Consider the following 17,929-nt stretch of genomic DNA (forward strand, 5'->3'; position numbering starts at 1 on the left):
TTTTTCCTCCATCTTCTTCTTTTACTTTTACGATCCCAATGCGCAACTGTTTCATATATACATTATAATAAACTTTATGGTCATTTTGCGACCGAAAAAGTTTATTTCTATTTGCTTGTCTTTTTTTTTTTTGTTTTTCGTTTTTGCCGAAATAAACTTGCGGCAGGGCGAGAAATATAGGCAAGACAATGCTTGGAGGTTGAGGCTCCCGATTCGCGATTGCCTTAAATGATAAACAATAGCGAGAGATTTCTAAAAACAGCGACAAAATTAACTTAAAATGGAGCATTTGAGTTTACGATATCGAGAGAGGCAAGCCAAACAATTTGAATAACAATCAGTCGGCGGGCGAGTAATTAAAATTTTGATGTGTTTTATTTCCGCTTGTACCTAACCTTAAATCGAACAGAAACCTCAGTAAATCGCATACGTAATTATGGCATGATCAAAAGCAGTAATTCCCTTGCTGTTGGTTTGCGTGTAGGGAACTCACACGTTGCAGTTGCACAGAAATTGCGCAATTGCTTGAGCACCGTCAGTGGAGGGTTGCAAAATGGAAAGAGGAAAATAAATATGATACCAAAATGCGGGTGGCTCTTTGGGCCACGTTCCAAGCAAGCGGCGAGCCAAGCGCATGCTGTGATAATGCTCTTTGAGCTTTGCTTTTCACATTGAGCACTCGCTGCGCTTTCTTTCTGTGCTTGCTGCTTACTGCTCTCTGATCTCTATCTCTCTCGATAGTGCAACAACACAGAGCACACAGCGGGGGTGGCACTTTGAGCCACAAACAAGTGAAATTATGAATCACTGCGACATCCGGTGGGCAAAGAGGGAGGCAAAATATAAGTCGTAATACCCGATTGCTTAGAAGGCAGGCGGCAAACGCAACGGGGGCGGAATTATCGGACAGTCGAACAGAGCAGAGAAGGGAACGGAAAGGGGAATGTAACTCCACTGGCTGCGTGCTGCTTAACGGGAATTAAGTCATTACGACGTACGTGCATGCGAATGAATGTGTGCTTGTATTTGTGTGATTGTCTCATTCGCTTGTAAATTTCAATTAAAGTTGCAATTTGCAAATTGTCACCCGTCTGTCGTGGCATACACAAATGTGGTGTAATCACCACAAGCGTGAAGATAATGCCTGCTTAACATGATTAATGCAATGATTGTCGCACACCCTCTACTCCTCTCCTCCCTCTCTCTCTCTCTAGCCTAGAATCCTACAATTTCCCTCTTATCGCACTTGGCCCCCAAAAGGCAGACGCTGGCATGTCAACATGTTTACCTCAAAGCAGGCAGCAAAATGTGGCAATGTTTCAAGATTTGGGCTAATGCGATTTATGCTATCGATGTTGTTGTTGTTGTTCACTCTGTACTTGGTAGCAGGTAAGGCTAATGACATTTGCCAGACGCTGCAAGCGAAATCGAGAATCGTGCAGATGCGCCACGCGATGTCAACAACGTGAAAAGCGGCAAACAACCATCGTTGGCGCCCCCAAAATAGGGAGAAAAAAACAGACAGAAGTAAATGGGGCGTTGTCGCTGTCGCTATTGCCCACTGAGGCGTGCAGCGAGTCAAAGAGCAGTCAGACAGAGAGAGAGAGAGAGAGACAGACTGTCTATATGGCCAATTGGTTTTATAGACGCGCCAAGGCGTTGATAAGTAGGCTACGCCAATGTGTGTCTATTATGGCCAACGGTGGAAAGGGAAAATGCAATTGGGCTATCCTCATGTAACTCAGCTATTTGTGTGGATATAGAACTGAAAGTTGGGGGAATGTTGGTACAAGTTATTTATAGCTGAAAACTAGTTGCATGAAATAGAATGGAATAGAAATAGAATAGTAATTGGAGCAATAAAACAATAGAAATTGGCATACTTTAGAAGTTAATCGTGTTCTTGTGTTAAATGAGTCATAAAATATGTTTGGAAATGTTTGATGGGCAATTAATTATGTTAATGCAAATTATTCATACATCTAAGAACTGTGTTAATTAAAGATCTGTTCCGAAAATATAAGTGCGTAAAAAGATTATATAAAAAGAAATGAATGAACTATTTATTATGAAATAACATGAACTGACAACAATGAACTCTATTAATCGATGACTTATCATGGTGCAGCATGGTGAAAGAAAAAAAAATAATATTTTATATTTCATTTAATAACATTAGTAGACCTCAAAGAACTCGATTAATTGGGGAGTCATCACATTGAAATTATGTGTGTAAATATAACACGCAGAAAGAAATTAAATAGCTTTAACTGACTTCAAAAAACTGAAGAGCAAACAAGATGATATTTCGCATAACATGAAATAAATAACAAATACATTGAGTAATAACATTGACTAATAAATTTGTTCGTCATCAACTTCTATTGAAATACTTTTCACCTGGTGCAATTGCAGTTCTATTTAAATCGATGATTTTAAAACACATTTCCTTTGTGCCATTCTCCAGCGTAGCAAGATAAAAAGAAATTGAGCAACTGATAAGCACTGATAAAGATAATGCCAGCTACAGTTGAATGTGGAATATGTGTTGTTACATTTTCATTTACTTTCATTGATCGAGACCGACACTCGAGCATATACCATTATCATGATCAAGAACTCTTCATCATCATGATCATGATCAAGTAGCGTTCAAAGCTGAAACGTGACATTTACAACGAGCACGGGGATTGTGTGTGTTGTGTGTGTGAGAGTGTTGTGCTCATAAAAAAGAGGCCGAGGGCGCGACATGAATGGTTGTAACAGCAGCAGCAACAATAGTAAGTAGAAGTGAAAGAGTAAGAGGAAGAAGCGCGTAGGCAAGCATAAAATAGTTTGGAATTTCATTCTGTAAAGTCATGACCATGCTGATGTTTTTGGGAATGAAATTGGGAAGCAGAAGACAACAGACAGACAAGAGAACTCTGAGAAGACTTAAGACCTTTCGAAGCCGCCACAAGAATTTGTCACTTTAATAAGCGCATTTTCAGGTTTTTCTTTTATTTTTATCATCAATGATTTGATAGAAATACCTTGGTATGTGCAGTCTGTTTTCCCAACATCTACACACGGCACAGAACGTGTTAGATTTATGTCTCTCCATTCCATTCGAGAATTTTGTGAAGAGCCCCGAGATGCTAAGAACGGCTTTTCGTTGGCCGGGCTAATTTATGCACTGCGTGCCCATTTTTATTATTATGGTTTATATACATTTATGAATCCGTTTGCTCGTATAAACCTAATAGAGTCATCAATGTGCCATAAACCAGAGACTGGACGACGTCGACAACGACAGCGACAGCAGCAGCAGCCAAAGAGCTGTCAGGCAGCCACCAAGCTGCCAACTTGTCAAGCCAAGTGGCAACTGCCACGCCCTATTTTAGCCAGTGCCAAGCCCAGTCTAGTCGACGTGGCGGCATTCAATAAAAAAATGAACAAAAATACACAGCACAAAAGTGGGTGGCAATCAGCTGACTGAATGATGGACAGACAAAAGGATGGATGGGAGGGACTTGCATCGACTCTGACTGCAATTTGGCACTGTCTTTATGGACTTTTAATTCGCTGCACAATTTGCATATATTTAATACTTAAAGACAAAGGCGCTGCGGAAGGAATCGATCGACTGCAGCGGCGGTAAAGGAAGCCACAGCAAAAAAACAAGAGAGCAAAAAAAGCGAAAATTGTCAGCACTTGAGCGGAATTTAAAATTCACTTATTTTCCATCTGGTCACAGTGAAGCAAGTTGAGTGGGAATGGAGTTAAATATATAACTAATTTGAAGTTTTTTAGTATGACATCTTGATCTAGCTTTATAGATATAAACCATTTTTAATGAAAGCAAAAAAGTGCGGTATTAATTTTAAAATATACCAAATGAATATACCGCAAAAATACTACAAATATCTCAAAGGCTACATTTGGTATATTGATATAGTACTATATTCAATATATACCATAGAGTGAAAAATATACCAGATTGTCAGCCAAAGCAAATAAATTTGTTCGCATATTTCTTAAATAACTTCGTATCGGCCGTTATCACTGATCAAGAATATATAGGGTCGAAAAGGCCTCCTTCTGCTTTTAAGTACATATCATGGAGTCACAAAGATACCCTTCTATCCTATAGGTAGCGGGGTTTACAAATTATTGACAACAAAAAATGAAATTAAATATTTATTCCTATAATATATAATAGTATTGATTTAGTTTATGTAAATGTTGATTACATTATATTTGCATGCTTTTTGAGTCACTGTGCCAATGAGTTGAGGCTGCTTTACAGCTGCACACACAATGGATTGCCATTGATTTTTGGGTCTCTTTCAAGTACAGTGAAACTTGTTTTTTTTTACGCCCTTAGTCACATACGGAAAGGATGAGTCAGTCAGGCAGTCATTCAGTCCGTCAGTCAGTCATTCAGCTACTCAGTCAAAGAATTGGCGTTGGCGATCCATCAGAGACATTCACGGAACCACTTGGCAATGGAATAGGATGGGATGTGAGAAGAAGAGAGCCTCTCTCATCATATGCAAAACAATTTCGCTTGCAATCCGCTTTCATTGAGCAAAGAAATAAAAACGGCACAAATTAAGCAAATTTATTTTGCCTGCTTACTAAATAGAGACAACAGACTCGAGACGAAATTTATCCACGTACAACGGCAACGCGACAACGCGCAATAACAAAATATTTTAGCGAATTAAAAGAAAATTGCCTCATCCGACAGACAGACGACGAGGCTGAAGCTGTCTGGATATAATTTGGATGAATGACATAGTTGTAGTTGCTTAGTTGCTAGTCGAGATGTATTCAGCTAGTTTAAAATGCAAATCAACAATAGTTATGACTCAGAATGTAAGTAAAATCAACTATACAAGGTTCCTGCCTGAATGATTACTCAGCTTACAAGTAACTGCCTCAATAACTAACTAACTAACTAACTAACTAGTTAGCTAAGTGGGTGGATGGTTCAATTAAAACAAGGCTTTTGCTTAATTGAAGCAGATGTAATGCACAAAATATTTGTTGAGGAAACACTGTGCCAAATTTCAGCTTACAGTTCTTATAATTCCTGAGAATTTGTTTAAAATAAATTAAAAATTTCACAGCTTCAGTTCTAACTAAATGCCTTATATCTTTACCTAAACAATGATAAAACCAATATAATTCCTGAGAATTCGTTAAATATAAGTAAAACTAATTTCACATCTTTATACTGGACTAATTGTCGAATATCTTTACGACTCTATTCCAAGGAACTATTCTAATTTCAGAGATACCACAAAAAATGATAAAACCATAAAGATTAAATACTCTAATTGAGTTTATAAACTAAACTAATAAGACAAAGCGTAGTAAAAAGTTATATTATAACCATTATCTTTCAAGAATAATTAAAATTGTTTCTATCGCAATTATGAAGGTAGTATTTTCTCTATTCCATTTTCAGTCTATTCTGTTTTCTACTTATTAAACCATTGCATTTGAGTACTCAGGTATTCGCAATTTCTAAGTAAATAAAAAGTAACAATTTATGTGATTTCTTAATTTATTTTTACGCTTAGAACAAATGTGAAATGCTGATAAGCTACGATTAGTTTCACTATAATTCTCTATAACAAAGTAGTTTGTTTTATTGATAAACTGAGTAACTTCTTGGTCGATTAAGTCAAGTAACTTGTGTTGCCAGCTTGACATCTTGGGCCCCTTGGAAGGCAATGCAACAGGCTGTGCTTTAGGCCATTCATCAAATGGCAAATTAGAAATTCTTTTGGCGTTGCAGCGGTGGCCTTTGTAGGAGGCACGTGTCGCCAACAACAACAACAACAGCAACAGAAACAACGACAACGATAATGACGACAACATGAAGCGACAGCAGCTGCAACACAGCTCAGCTTGGCTGTTGCCAAGTGAGACGTCATCGACAACAAAGTTGTTTGCTTTGCATTCTCGTTGTTGTTGTTGTTGACAGGAAGCGCCACTGCGCCAAAAAGAAATTAAAGAAGCGAACAGAGAGGAGACAAAAAAAAAAATAAAAAAGCGAGACAAGATCTATGACAAAAGATGCGCCAAACTAAGCATAGAAGACACGACGCGTAAACTAATCTCAAAAGTGTGCCCCAGGAAAGGACAACACATCAGGCCAAAGGCAAAGACAGAGCCAAAGGCAAACACAGCCTACATCCGGTGAGCAGAAATTTAAATGAACCCATAAAAAACCAACTGATGATGAGACATATGCCAAAGATATCAAATTTATATCAGAAAAAGACATAGACAGGGAGAGAGAGAGAAAATGTGATAGATGTAGTCTCACCTGTCGTGTCCATGTAAACAATTAACGTGGCAAAGACGAACGCAAACGAGAGCAGGCACAAGGCAATGGGCAATAGTTGGCGATACGGCGATGGGCTAAGACGCGGATCGAGTTTCTTGCCTTTGCACGAGGAGGCGCTTCCACCTCCCCCTCCGCCCGCTGATGCTGCTGCTGCGGCAGCAGCATGATGATGATGGTGATGGTGATGATGATGATGCTGCTGTTGCTGCTGCTTCTGATGTGGCTGGTGTGTGGCTCCCAATGTGGCTTTCGATTGCTTGTGGCAGCAATGCTGATGGCTGTGCTGCAGTTGCAGCTGCAACGGCGCCTGCCGCGTGGGCGTCGACAGCGGCGATGAGACTGTGCTGGCCGACGGTGAGCTAATCACACTGCTCAAATCACTCATCGAACCTGTTGTCGCTGCTGCTGATGCACCTGGTAATCCATCTGCGACGCCACCTCCGCCACGGTCCAGTTGCTGATGTGGCATTTGGCGACGTTTGTGACGCAGCTGCACATGATCCGTCTCATCGTAGCCGGTGTCTTTGGTTGTGGTTGTTGCTGTTGTGTTTGTGTTCGTTGCTTGCCTCACAATCTGCGCCCCAAAGTTGACATCGTCCACATCCTCGCACTCGATGTCATCATCATCGTCCACGGCCGCCAAATTTGTTCGCGCCGCTGGCGTTTTTCCCATTCCCATTGCTGCACTTCCACCTTGTGCTGTTGCTGCCTCCAGAGCTGCTCCTAATCCCGTTGTGCTTGCAGCTGTTCCTATTGGTGTTGTTGCTGTTGTTGCGGTTGCTGCTGCTGTTGTGGAGGCGGTTGCTGCTGCTGCTGCCGCAGCTTTCGTTGATGCCACAAGCGCCGCACAGCTCCGGCTTAGTGTGTACTTTTTGGGCGTGGCCTTCCGCCTTCCGCTGTTGGCGTTGCTCGAGCTGCTCGGCGCTGCCAGCTGCTCAGCGGCCAGCGCTGGATGCGCTGAATACACTTGCTGTGACATTGTGTTTGCTATCTCCCAAGATCCTCTCTCTCTCTCTCCAATGATGTCTTCGTCTCCTTCTCCTTCTCCTTCAGACTGTGACTCGTCCTTTGGCTGCTGCTCCTACTCCTGCTGTTGCTAATGCCGCGTCTTCTGCATCCTGGCAACCACAACTGCAAAACGAAAGAACGAAAGAATATCCAATTAGTTTTGTGTGCGTGCAATTTACAAATGTTAAATGGCAATGCAAATGCCAACAGATTGTCTAAAAGATACCCAGTAATGTTGTAGCATAAATAGGAGTATATAAATATATGCAAAATTCTGATATTTTTATATAATTTAATTCCAAAGCACACAGAAAAATACTCGTTAATATCATTCTTCAGGTTTGCACACTCTAAAGAGAATTGTTTAAAATACTGAATGGAATAGAATAAACTAAAATACTAAATGGAAAAATATAGGTAAATTAGATTACTAAAACAATCGTAACTCGTGTATAAAATACTAAACTTTAATTAGGTTTAACTTTCTTGAGTTAATTTCACATTGTTATTAATTTCAGTCGTATTGAGCAAAATTGGAAAATCATAAATTTAAATGCTTAATCGAAAAGGAAAGATATCTTAAAATACTAAATTAGAGATAATATATAAATTAGATCGAACTTTCTTGTATTCATTAATTTTCCACCACACTTCCTATAAATTCCTCTGTATTCCTACTTCACAAACCCAATGCTACAGGGTATAAAAACTAATTTCGTAAAGTGCATTGAACTGCGATCTTCCGTCGAATTCAGCATCCTTCGAGCACACACTACACACCACATTTCTTTGGTCTTTGGTAATCTTTTGTTTGCTGTCTGGCTGTCTGAACTCATTTGCTGTTTTATGAATAGGCAAAAATACATTCCAAAAACGAGACTGAGACTGAGACGGAGAAGAAGCACAAAACTCAAAACTCGTAACCGAAAAACTCCAACTCCAAACTCAACAACAACAACGAGAAGAAAAAGAGAGGCCCAAGAGCAAAAGTCGTCGCCGGCGAAGACTCAAAAGAAATTGAATACAAAAACTGCACCACCTGTCAAAAATCGAGCGACTGCCGCCAGACGGTGAAGGAACAGCAGCAGCAGTCGAGGCAACATCAGCTCGATGTCTTTAAGTAGTCTGAAGTGAGAGAGAGAGAGAGAGAAGGAGAGAGAGAGCGAGAGTGGAAGGGAGACACAACGAGGCGATTGCTAAAGAATTTCAACAACGACGCGCGGTATTTTGTGAACCAAATTAAAAAAGACACAGAGCCAGGGCAGCCAGAGAGAGCAGACACCGTGAGGGGGAAGCGAGCGAGCGAGAGGCATTGCAGCGAGGCATGAGAATTATAAATGGAAAACATTGACGCGCACAAGGGCAACACGAAGAGGGGGGAAAGCAAAGCTGCTGTTGTTGGAGGAGCCAAAAGGTGGAGGTGGAGAGCAAGGGAAGAGCAAGACGGGGGAAAAGTGCTGCCAGTACTCGCTATGTACTCGATACTCCGCGACTCGAGAGTACTTTGCGTTTGCGCCTGCGCAACAGTGCGAGCGAGATGGCATGCACCGAGTGTGCGAGCGAGACAACGCAATGAGTTCATCAACTGGCAGCAGATGTTTTTCCAATGTTTGGGCGGCTGTTGATCGCGTTTTTTTTTTTTTTTTCTTTTTCTCTTCATTTTTTCGTTGTTGTTGTTGGTGGTTTTCTTGGTTGCCTTCTCTCTGTTGTTCTGCTGTTATTCATTGCAGTTGCTGTCTGCTTCTCGTTTTTGCTTTATGAACCATAACGTCGTCTCTTCGTGGTCTCCTTTCTCAAGCGGGGCTGCGCTTAGGGCAAGGCTGACCATTGCTTGTACCTCAGAGTCCTCAGTCCCTCATCATTTTCAGCCCGCAAGCCATTTGTGCATTCATTTGATCATTACGCGTGCTCTGGCCTGAGCTCCTGGAGGAGCTCCCAGTTCCCTCTTATACATATATGTTTTGATTTGCTCGCTTGGAATTTATTGAAACATATCCACAAAAGCCCCTTCTGCAGAGACCTGTGATTAAATGCAATGTTGCAGCCTTTTTTTTAAACGATATGGTTCTTGGAATGCACGCTGAACTATGAATGAATGCAATATTATTTTTCTTGTTACCATCTTGAAAGTGAACTTGGGCAGATTATCACAGCAGTGACTAACACTACCTTTAAAATCGATAGACGCGTCTGTTATTAAGTCATTAAAATTGGCTGGCTATATTGTTGTAGATTTCATAAATCTTCTTTGCAAGGATTAATTTCTGCATTATTATACAATTTATTTGCAATTATATTCGGCTTAAAATCTCAAACAAAACCTCAATTTCTCTTAAAAGGAATATTCTCTTTTGTGGGTGCAATATTAAGTTATCAGTAACAACAACAATGTTATTTTGCATGAATATCTTATTTCATTAATGACGGCATCATTTTTATGACATGTCTGAATTCAAACCATGAATTTGATAAAAATGTTTACTCATATTTTATTTAAGTCAGACAAAATAATTTCATAAATTTGATAAAGTTGAAGTTTCCTGTCTACCATCCTATAAAATGTTAAATCAGCGCACAGATCCGTCCACATGACTCATCCTCAATCGCATTTTTAAATACATAATCCAAATTAATTAATTCGAAAACAACTGCACTTTCGCTTTTTAAAAATTCAAATTCATTAATGGGTAAATCACAGCATCTCCAAAAAAAGAGCAAAAATAAAAACAAAACAATTGTTTACATTATTATTTTTTGGATGCAATTATTGGGAATGGTCGGGTGGAAAAATAAATGCTTTTTACTTGTGTGGCGCAAGTTGCATTTTCACGGTTTACATTTTCAATTTGAGTTTTTATGGGATTTTGATTGGAAATACACAATACAGAAAAACGCTCTTAATGGGCTTTTAATTTAGTAATTAGTTTGCTGGCATTCGATTTGTTTAAGAGAGATCACACACAATAAACTCGCAAGTTGCAGTCGAGTAAAAAGTATCTCATGGATACCCTCAACACACACACACACACACACACACATATACAACAAAAGGCGTGTGATTTACGGCCATGTCGCACAGCGCATAAAATCGATCGATTAAAACTGGAGAGAATCTCGCTGTCTATGTGTGTTGTGTTGTCTTTTTTTGTGTCTGTGTGTGTTGTGTGTTGCGGCGTCGCTTTCATTGAAGTTTATTTTTTATTCTCCTCTTTTTGTTTCTGCTGTCGCTTTATTGTCTGCTGCATGTCTGGTGAAAATTGTGCGACATGCGAAAGAGATTTGGTGACAGCGGCGCCACCTCGACAATACAATGATTGCGGAGTGGAAGCGCTATAAGATGATGATTTATTTCCCCAATTCACAAGTGATAAACAACAGCTAAAAGTGTGACCACAAATCAGTGAAAGGAAATAAATAAATGGTACTTGGGAATCTTTCAAAGATTTATAGTGTTTTGTTACTGTTTTTTTAAAGAGAAATAGATTGTAAGAGTTTCCTCTTGAAGTATTCTAAGAAACTTTAAGGATTTCTTAACTTCCTAAGAGAACTTGACAATTTATTTGGATTTCTTAACTTTAGATTGCAAATTATGAAGCGAAACTCTTTTTAACTTTTATATTGTATCGTTTTATGAAACATCAGATATATTTGTAGCCATAAAAGAAACTATTATTAAGACGTTTACAGAGTAAGACCCATTAAGGGTATTTAGCATGTGGGTAATACTTATGTATACCCTTGCACACGTCTTTGCCATATTATTATTTCGCAATTAACCCTTCGCCCTAGGGGCATTCAGCACGCTAAGAAAAAGGAGGCATATTTAAGAGTGAGCCATATCATCTTTCATACTGTTTTTTAAGACGTGAAACGATAGCAATTTCCAGATGCGGTGCGACATATTTTGCGCGCAGACTTCCAAGAATTCTGCTAGCCAAGCGAACTAAACAAACACAGTCAAGACAGGGGAGGAGGCAGGAGGGAGCAGCGAGGAGCAAAGGAATCAAGCAGGGAGAGAGACTGAGACTGGGCAAACGAACAACATGTTGTCGAGTTGTGGCCACAACTAGCCAACATACCACACAAACAATGTTTTGCGGTTAATGATCGTGCGACGACCAACGTTTCAAATGTAACAACAACAACACAAAAAACAGCAACCAAGGGGAAGAGAGCAAAAGAACGAGAGAGAGAGAGAGAGAGAAGGGGAGAGAGACTAAGCTTAGAGAACGGCACAAGACATTTTGATAAACATTTACAAACGCACTGAGGCAGAAACTTCATAGCTACATCCCAAACAACAACGACACGAGGTAACAGCCACAACAGCAACAACAACAGCCATCTAGAAGAAAAAAAAGAGGAATACGATGACAGGCAGCCAAGTAAGAAAAGAAGAACAAGAAGTCTGGCAGTAGAATATGCTACGCTTTTAACCATATGGTTTATTTATACAACAACAACAACAACATGAAAAGAGGCAACAGCAGCAGAAGCAGCAGCAACTCGACACACAGTGGTAACACAACAAAGTGGCAGACAATAAAAATGCAATTCTGAAAAACCTACAGCCAACAACCACAACGACAACAGCAACAACAACTGTGCAACAACTATCGGGTACAAAACAACGTTGCTTGGAATTTTGCTGCTACGTTTTCTTCACTTGCTTGTAAAACGGGGGCCCATTGGATGATGTTGTGTTTGGTTATTTTAGCCTGGCCACATTTGCCAAATGCGAGGGGAGTTCAAAATCTTCATTTTAAGCATACATTTAATGTAGAAATGAAGAATATCAACATCTTAGCATCTTAGTCTAAATAGTGAAATTTTATTCTAGAAAATGTCTATGTTGCTAATAATATAAATTTTTGTTATCCTCATATATCTTAAAATATATATAATATATTTTATATTATATTATATTACTATATATATTATATATATATAATATATATAAATATAACATAATCAAGATTGGGTCGTTAAAAACTTTGCATAGCAAGTGATATAAAAAACTAACAATCAAAGAATATAATCAAAATCAAATACTACTTTTGAAATTGTAAGCATGTTCTTTTGGAAAATAATCATTGAATTTTATTCAAAAAATCAAAAATGAATTCTAAATAAAATTTAAAAAATAAAAATAATAAATAACAAAATAATTAGTAAAAATAAATAATTTGTTTTTCTTTTTTTGTATTATTTCTTACATTATTTTATTTTTTGTTTCATAATTTGCTTTACTATTATCTTAAGCACTTATCAAACACACCTCGCAGCTGACCAGTCACCACTAAAAAGCTGTTGAAATTTACCGATTGTGGCAATTATTTAGTAGACACATTTGTAACCGTCCCATACTCGCATACGTATTCTTGACCCTCAGCTACAATTATATAGAAGTTCCCCCACAGGCTGCAAAACCCAGCGAGCGACCTGAGCGAATGTGCTAATGAAAAAATTGCACTGTACGGTAAGTTAAGAAGGCATTTCGAAAATTTATTGGTAACAAAAAAATAAGGCATAAAAAGAAGAAAAAAACAAAAGACCAACCAGCAAGTACAAGTGAAATGTGTAGCATATGCTGTCTGCATTCAGTTGCAGTAAAGACAAAAAAAAGGGAGTGAGAAGGGCGCTGAAACTGTTTGGTAACTAAGTGTGCTGTGTGGTCGTCGGTTGGTCGTTTAAGAGGTGACTACAACGACAGCAGCAGCAGCAACAGCAGCAGCAACGTCTTCCTCTTCTTCTTATTGTCGGTTATCTGCCTTGTTTATCAGAGCGTCGACGACGGCGACGCGTCGTTTAATTGTTTGAGCTGTAGGCGACGCCTTAACTTGCCTCACTTTTGTAGGAGTTGCAACAGCGACAGCAGAGTGCATCAGCAGCAGCGAAAGAAGAAAAAAACACAGTTATTTCGAGTAAAATTAGCACGAGTAACTGGCGAGTTGCCAGAATTGCCACCATGACAGAATCTAGGGTAACCCCCCTCACTCGCCAAATTGCAAATGTGTCTACGGCTGCGCTGCTATTTTATTGCCTTTGCATGTTCACACAATTTATTACCAAAAACACAAAAAAGAAAAAAACACAATATATATTGTATAAAGAGGAAGGAAGGCATAGACTAGGGCGGCATATAGACTATGCATATATATACGTACACATATTGAGTATAGTAGTTCCCGAGTCCCGACAGCTGGCGTGTGCCCAAAAAAAAAAGAAACAAGCTAAAGGAAATGGAAAACCGCGAAACCGGGACTTTTAAGACGTTGCCAGTCTGGCAGAAAATTCCTATTCCACCGTTGCACATTCTGCATGCGACATTTGCCAAGTCGGTTGGTCTGATTTTCCCCATATCTCATTCATTTTTCAACTCCTGTTTCGCGTCTAGTAAATCAAATCGGGCAGGCTTCGCTTATCTTAATGAGTAGTTGACGTGTTTGCATGCCAATTCCACACACAGTGCCTCACAAATATTTGCCGCAAACCAATTCAACAAAAAAAAAATGGCGCAGATGGGCAAATAAAATTTATGGCCAAAGCCACAAAATTTGTGGGTGGGTCTCAGTCAATAAAGTAAGAAATGTAGCTAGTCAATTTGGCAAATTGCGTCATAAAGTTTTTTGTTTTCTGCATTCTGACGCATTAAACAAGAAGTAGAAGAGAAGAGGGCAGCTTTTAACACAATTAACTCAAGAATTGCAGTCGAAAAACAACAGTCATAAAACTTAATATTGTTATAATAAATTGGTTTAGTTTCGCAACTCGCATTTGCATTTAATTAGTGCAGCTCATCGCAAATTATTGTTTAGCAACCCAAAAAAAAACAAAGTTGAGCCTTTTAATATTGTGTAATTTGGTTAATAACTGCTACATTTTTGTTATCTGCCTCAACTGATCATTAAGTGGCAGCATAATGTTGCCGTTGTTGTTGTTGCTGCATTCGATCGGCAATTACGCAACCTGCACAACCTCCTGGGGCATGCGGAGCAATTAAATTGTAATATTCCGCTGGCCAACAACATTGTTGGGAATGAATGTCCAGCGCTTCCATGGAAAAAGAACGTTATAATAATCTTTTACCACCCAGCATAACAACAACAACATAAATCACGTACCATTGACGTGACTGCAGTCAAGCAAAGCTCAATGAAGCTGGTCACACAGCAACCGCAGTAACAGCCACAGTGCAGCCAACTAATCTGGCCTGAAGATCGCGATATCAGCATAACAAAAATGTTTACGAAAAGAAATCTAAAATATTTTTTAAATTATCTTCAAGGAAAATCGATAATTTCATTAAGCCTTAAAATAATTCTTATAAAAATCAACTATGTTATTTTATTTACAATATTTTTAGATTTAATAATTAAACTAAAATAAAAAGTTAATGGACAGTTACTCCTAATTTTTGTTTATAAACATAAATAGTTTTGCATACAAAGTTGTCTACAAAAAATGATAAGTTAAAACTCTAAATTTAGCGCGAAATAGCTAAATTGTCAGCACTGCAACAAGAGCAGAATGTGAAAGAGACGCGTAATGAGCAACACGCACAAAATGAATAGAAATGGAAATGGATCAAGAGCACAGCAAAATGCAACAGATACAGAACAGAAGTTGAAGGAGAGTGCAGCGAAGAGAGAACAGCAAAAACAACAACAACAACAACGACAACTTTACACAGGTCAAGCAGGTACAAAAATGCAACAAGCGTTCGTTCGCTCGGCTGATTAGAAAGAGTGCAATGTGCGTGCTCACATACACACGCAGTCACTCTCCCGCTCTCCCATTGCACACGTGTGTGTGTGTTAGTGTTGAAAACATAAACAATATTTGATGGCTGCGGCGTCAGCGTCGTCGGCTGCTGCTGTTGCTTCTTGTGTGTCTACACATGCATGACGAATGCAAGAGCAGCCAAGTCAGTGAGTGAGCGAGACAGAGAATGGGCGAGCATAATAGTTCACTTAATCAGGATTCAGCAGATTTAACAACGAAGACGACGGCACATTTATCAAAAAGGCAGCATCAGGCACTGAGAGTGAGACGGAGCGAGCAAATTGGCCTAGCCAAGAAGATAATAGACAAATTGTTGCTTTTCAAGAGCGTGATCATGTTGCCCTCCTCTCCTCTCCTCTCTTCTCCTCTTTGGCATTTAGTTGCCCGTTTTGCCGCTGATAAGCAGCCAGCAGCAGTTTGAGGGCTAAGTACATGCGGGCTGAGCTGGTCTGTCTGTCAATTTAGGCAGGTGAAAAATGAAAATTGAGATTATGCTAACGAAGAAGAAGAAGAAACAGACTCCGACTTCAACTCCTCAAACACATGTCGCTGTTTTGCTGAGCAAACGGAAGACGATTGTTGTTGCTTTATGCATGAATGAGATGGAGGGAAAACTCAAGTGGAAATTTTTCATCAGGATGAGGATGTGTTTTTTTTTTCTTCTGTTCTTTTCCTACTTCTACTTGTTGTGCATATGTTTTGTTTGCAACACGTTCACGTGGCAACAACATAAAGGGCACTGTTGTCAGATTTCACAATGACATTTCAGATTCATTCATTTGTTATTTAGTTTTTCCCAAAAACAAAATACTGCTCAAGGGATTGCTCAGATTGCAAAAGGGAATTAAGTCTGAAATTGCTGGGAATTCTGTTCAGTCAGATCATCTAGAAAAGATCAAGTGAGAAGTTTGGCAACGCCGCCAAAAAGCAACAGCTGCTCTTATTTTCATTTTTATCTGATAGTAATAATTTAATAATCACTTAAGAGAGAGAGAGGGATAAATTTAATTAGAGAATATTAAAAGAGCCGCAAACCGATTTTGTGATTAATAAAATTGAAGTTATCAACCCCGTAGCAGGTATTTTGCTAGCTCATCCCCCGTATGATGTTGAATAAGCAACCCCACGCTCCATAACTGTACTTGTGTGGTCGCCATTTTGTTGTGTGTAAGCTTGCCTGCTTGCTTGCTTGCAACGCGCTTCGGTCGCATGCCTCGCATAATTCGTTAAAGCGCCACGAAACGCAAGCTTGCAACAACAAATGCCAATAAATGTCAGAGAAGTCCTCGACTTCGCAACGTCGTTGGCAGTCCGTGTCAATAAATCGAAATATAAACTCAATTTACGAAATTGAAATTGAAGCAGAGGGTTAAACGATGACAATGCACATGGCGTCGCACCTGCGCACCTTCGCTTCGTTACAAATATCGTGTTGTCCTGCCCTCAAGATCTGGGGTCCCGGGTTTCGACGTTTGGCTTGGACACAACGCAAACTTTTTCGAATTTGGGGTTAGTCAATGTGCAAATCAGTGTGAGGGGTTGAGTGGAACGCTTTGGCAATGGAACACACACGAAAACCAAAGCCAAGAAGGTGTGTGACCTTTTTTGTCGTCATTTCTTCCTCTTTTTTATATTTTCTGTGTGTTTCTTTTTTTATGTTGAACGTTGACGTGTGCGAAACATTAAGACAACAAAGGCAACAACAACAACAATAATGGAATGGAATCAACAACAACAAATACATCAGAGGCATGACTGCGAAATTCGCATAAGAGTCTGAGAAAAAGTAAAACGGTTTTACGAACGGATTACAACAGAGCGCGCCCCGAATGTCTGCAACTTTTTAGATACCCTATAAAACGAGATAGTAGAGGGAATGATTGACCTTAGCAAGTTTAAGACAGTAAAATGAATCAAATTAATAAATCCAAAATTGAATAGTAGTATTATAATTGATTAAAACATTCATCACATATTGATAAAACCTGATATAGGTTTGACTTCTAAGCTTTTCTCTCTCGAAAAGTTTCCTCCCTCAGCAAGGGCATTTCAAAGTTGATCAAACATATTTCGTTTTTGCAACCATTTTGTTGTATTGTTTGGCTTTAACCCGTTCCCTGCTGCATGATGAGCAAATCCGCGGCACGTGCGTTCCCTTTAACTTGGCTTATAGCCTGGGTCAAGTTATGGTGTGGGCGTAATTAGTGGTTAGTCTCAGCTTTATATCCATATATCGTGTATGCTATATATACTTCTATAGTATATGCAAGCAGGTCGTGTCTGCCACCGGGCGGCACCTTAATTTGCCGAAATAATTGCGTTGCCCTGCGGCGTTTGTTTATCAATTGTTGTTGTTGTTGTTGTTGTGGCATGCCACACACCAAAAAAATAAATGAGAGCGCATTGAACCCGAAACTGTAACCAACTGATGTGGCTTTAAGCCGTGAGTGGTTGAGGTTCCGAATCCTCCTGTTGCAAGTAGAGTGGAGTGTTGTTGTGTGTTGTATTTTTATTGTGTGTGTAGCCAAGCGGCGCATGTGCAGCCGCTTGTTGCAGGAAGCCAACAAATTACGCCACAGACAGAGAGACACAACGTCATTGTCATCGTCAACATCGTCATCATGGTCATCATCCTCATCCTCAGGTGCTAGACAAATGATTGAGCTGCGGCAATTTAGTTCAACTGCCAGCCATGACACATTTTACGGGGCGCCTTTTCTGGAGCGCAACGTTGCACGTTCCTCTTTCCCTCTCATCTTCCCCCTCCCCAAACTCTTTCTCTCTGTAGAACGC

The 17,929-nt window shown here is 39.6% G+C and overlaps 1 protein-coding gene across 1 annotated transcript in view; it reads right to left on the bottom strand.

Annotated features, from left to right (window-relative positions):
- The window catches only part of LOC117563845 (protein Star), a 30,565-nt gene that overhangs the window by 5,824 nt on the left and 6,812 nt on the right, over window positions 1-17,929 (bottom strand). The window contains exon 2 of the mRNA XM_034242375.2: window positions 6,323-7,474. Within this exon, the coding sequence (XP_034098266.1) occupies window positions 6,323-7,322 (1,000 nt within the window). The 5' untranslated portion in view covers window positions 7,323-7,474. The remainder of the gene's footprint in view (window positions 1-6,322; window positions 7,475-17,929) is intronic.

The sequence above is a fragment of the Drosophila albomicans genome, chromosome 2L (genome assembly GCF_009650485.2).
Source record: "Drosophila albomicans strain 15112-1751.03 chromosome 2L, ASM965048v2, whole genome shotgun sequence".
Taxonomy (NCBI): domain Eukaryota; kingdom Metazoa; phylum Arthropoda; class Insecta; order Diptera; family Drosophilidae; genus Drosophila; species Drosophila albomicans.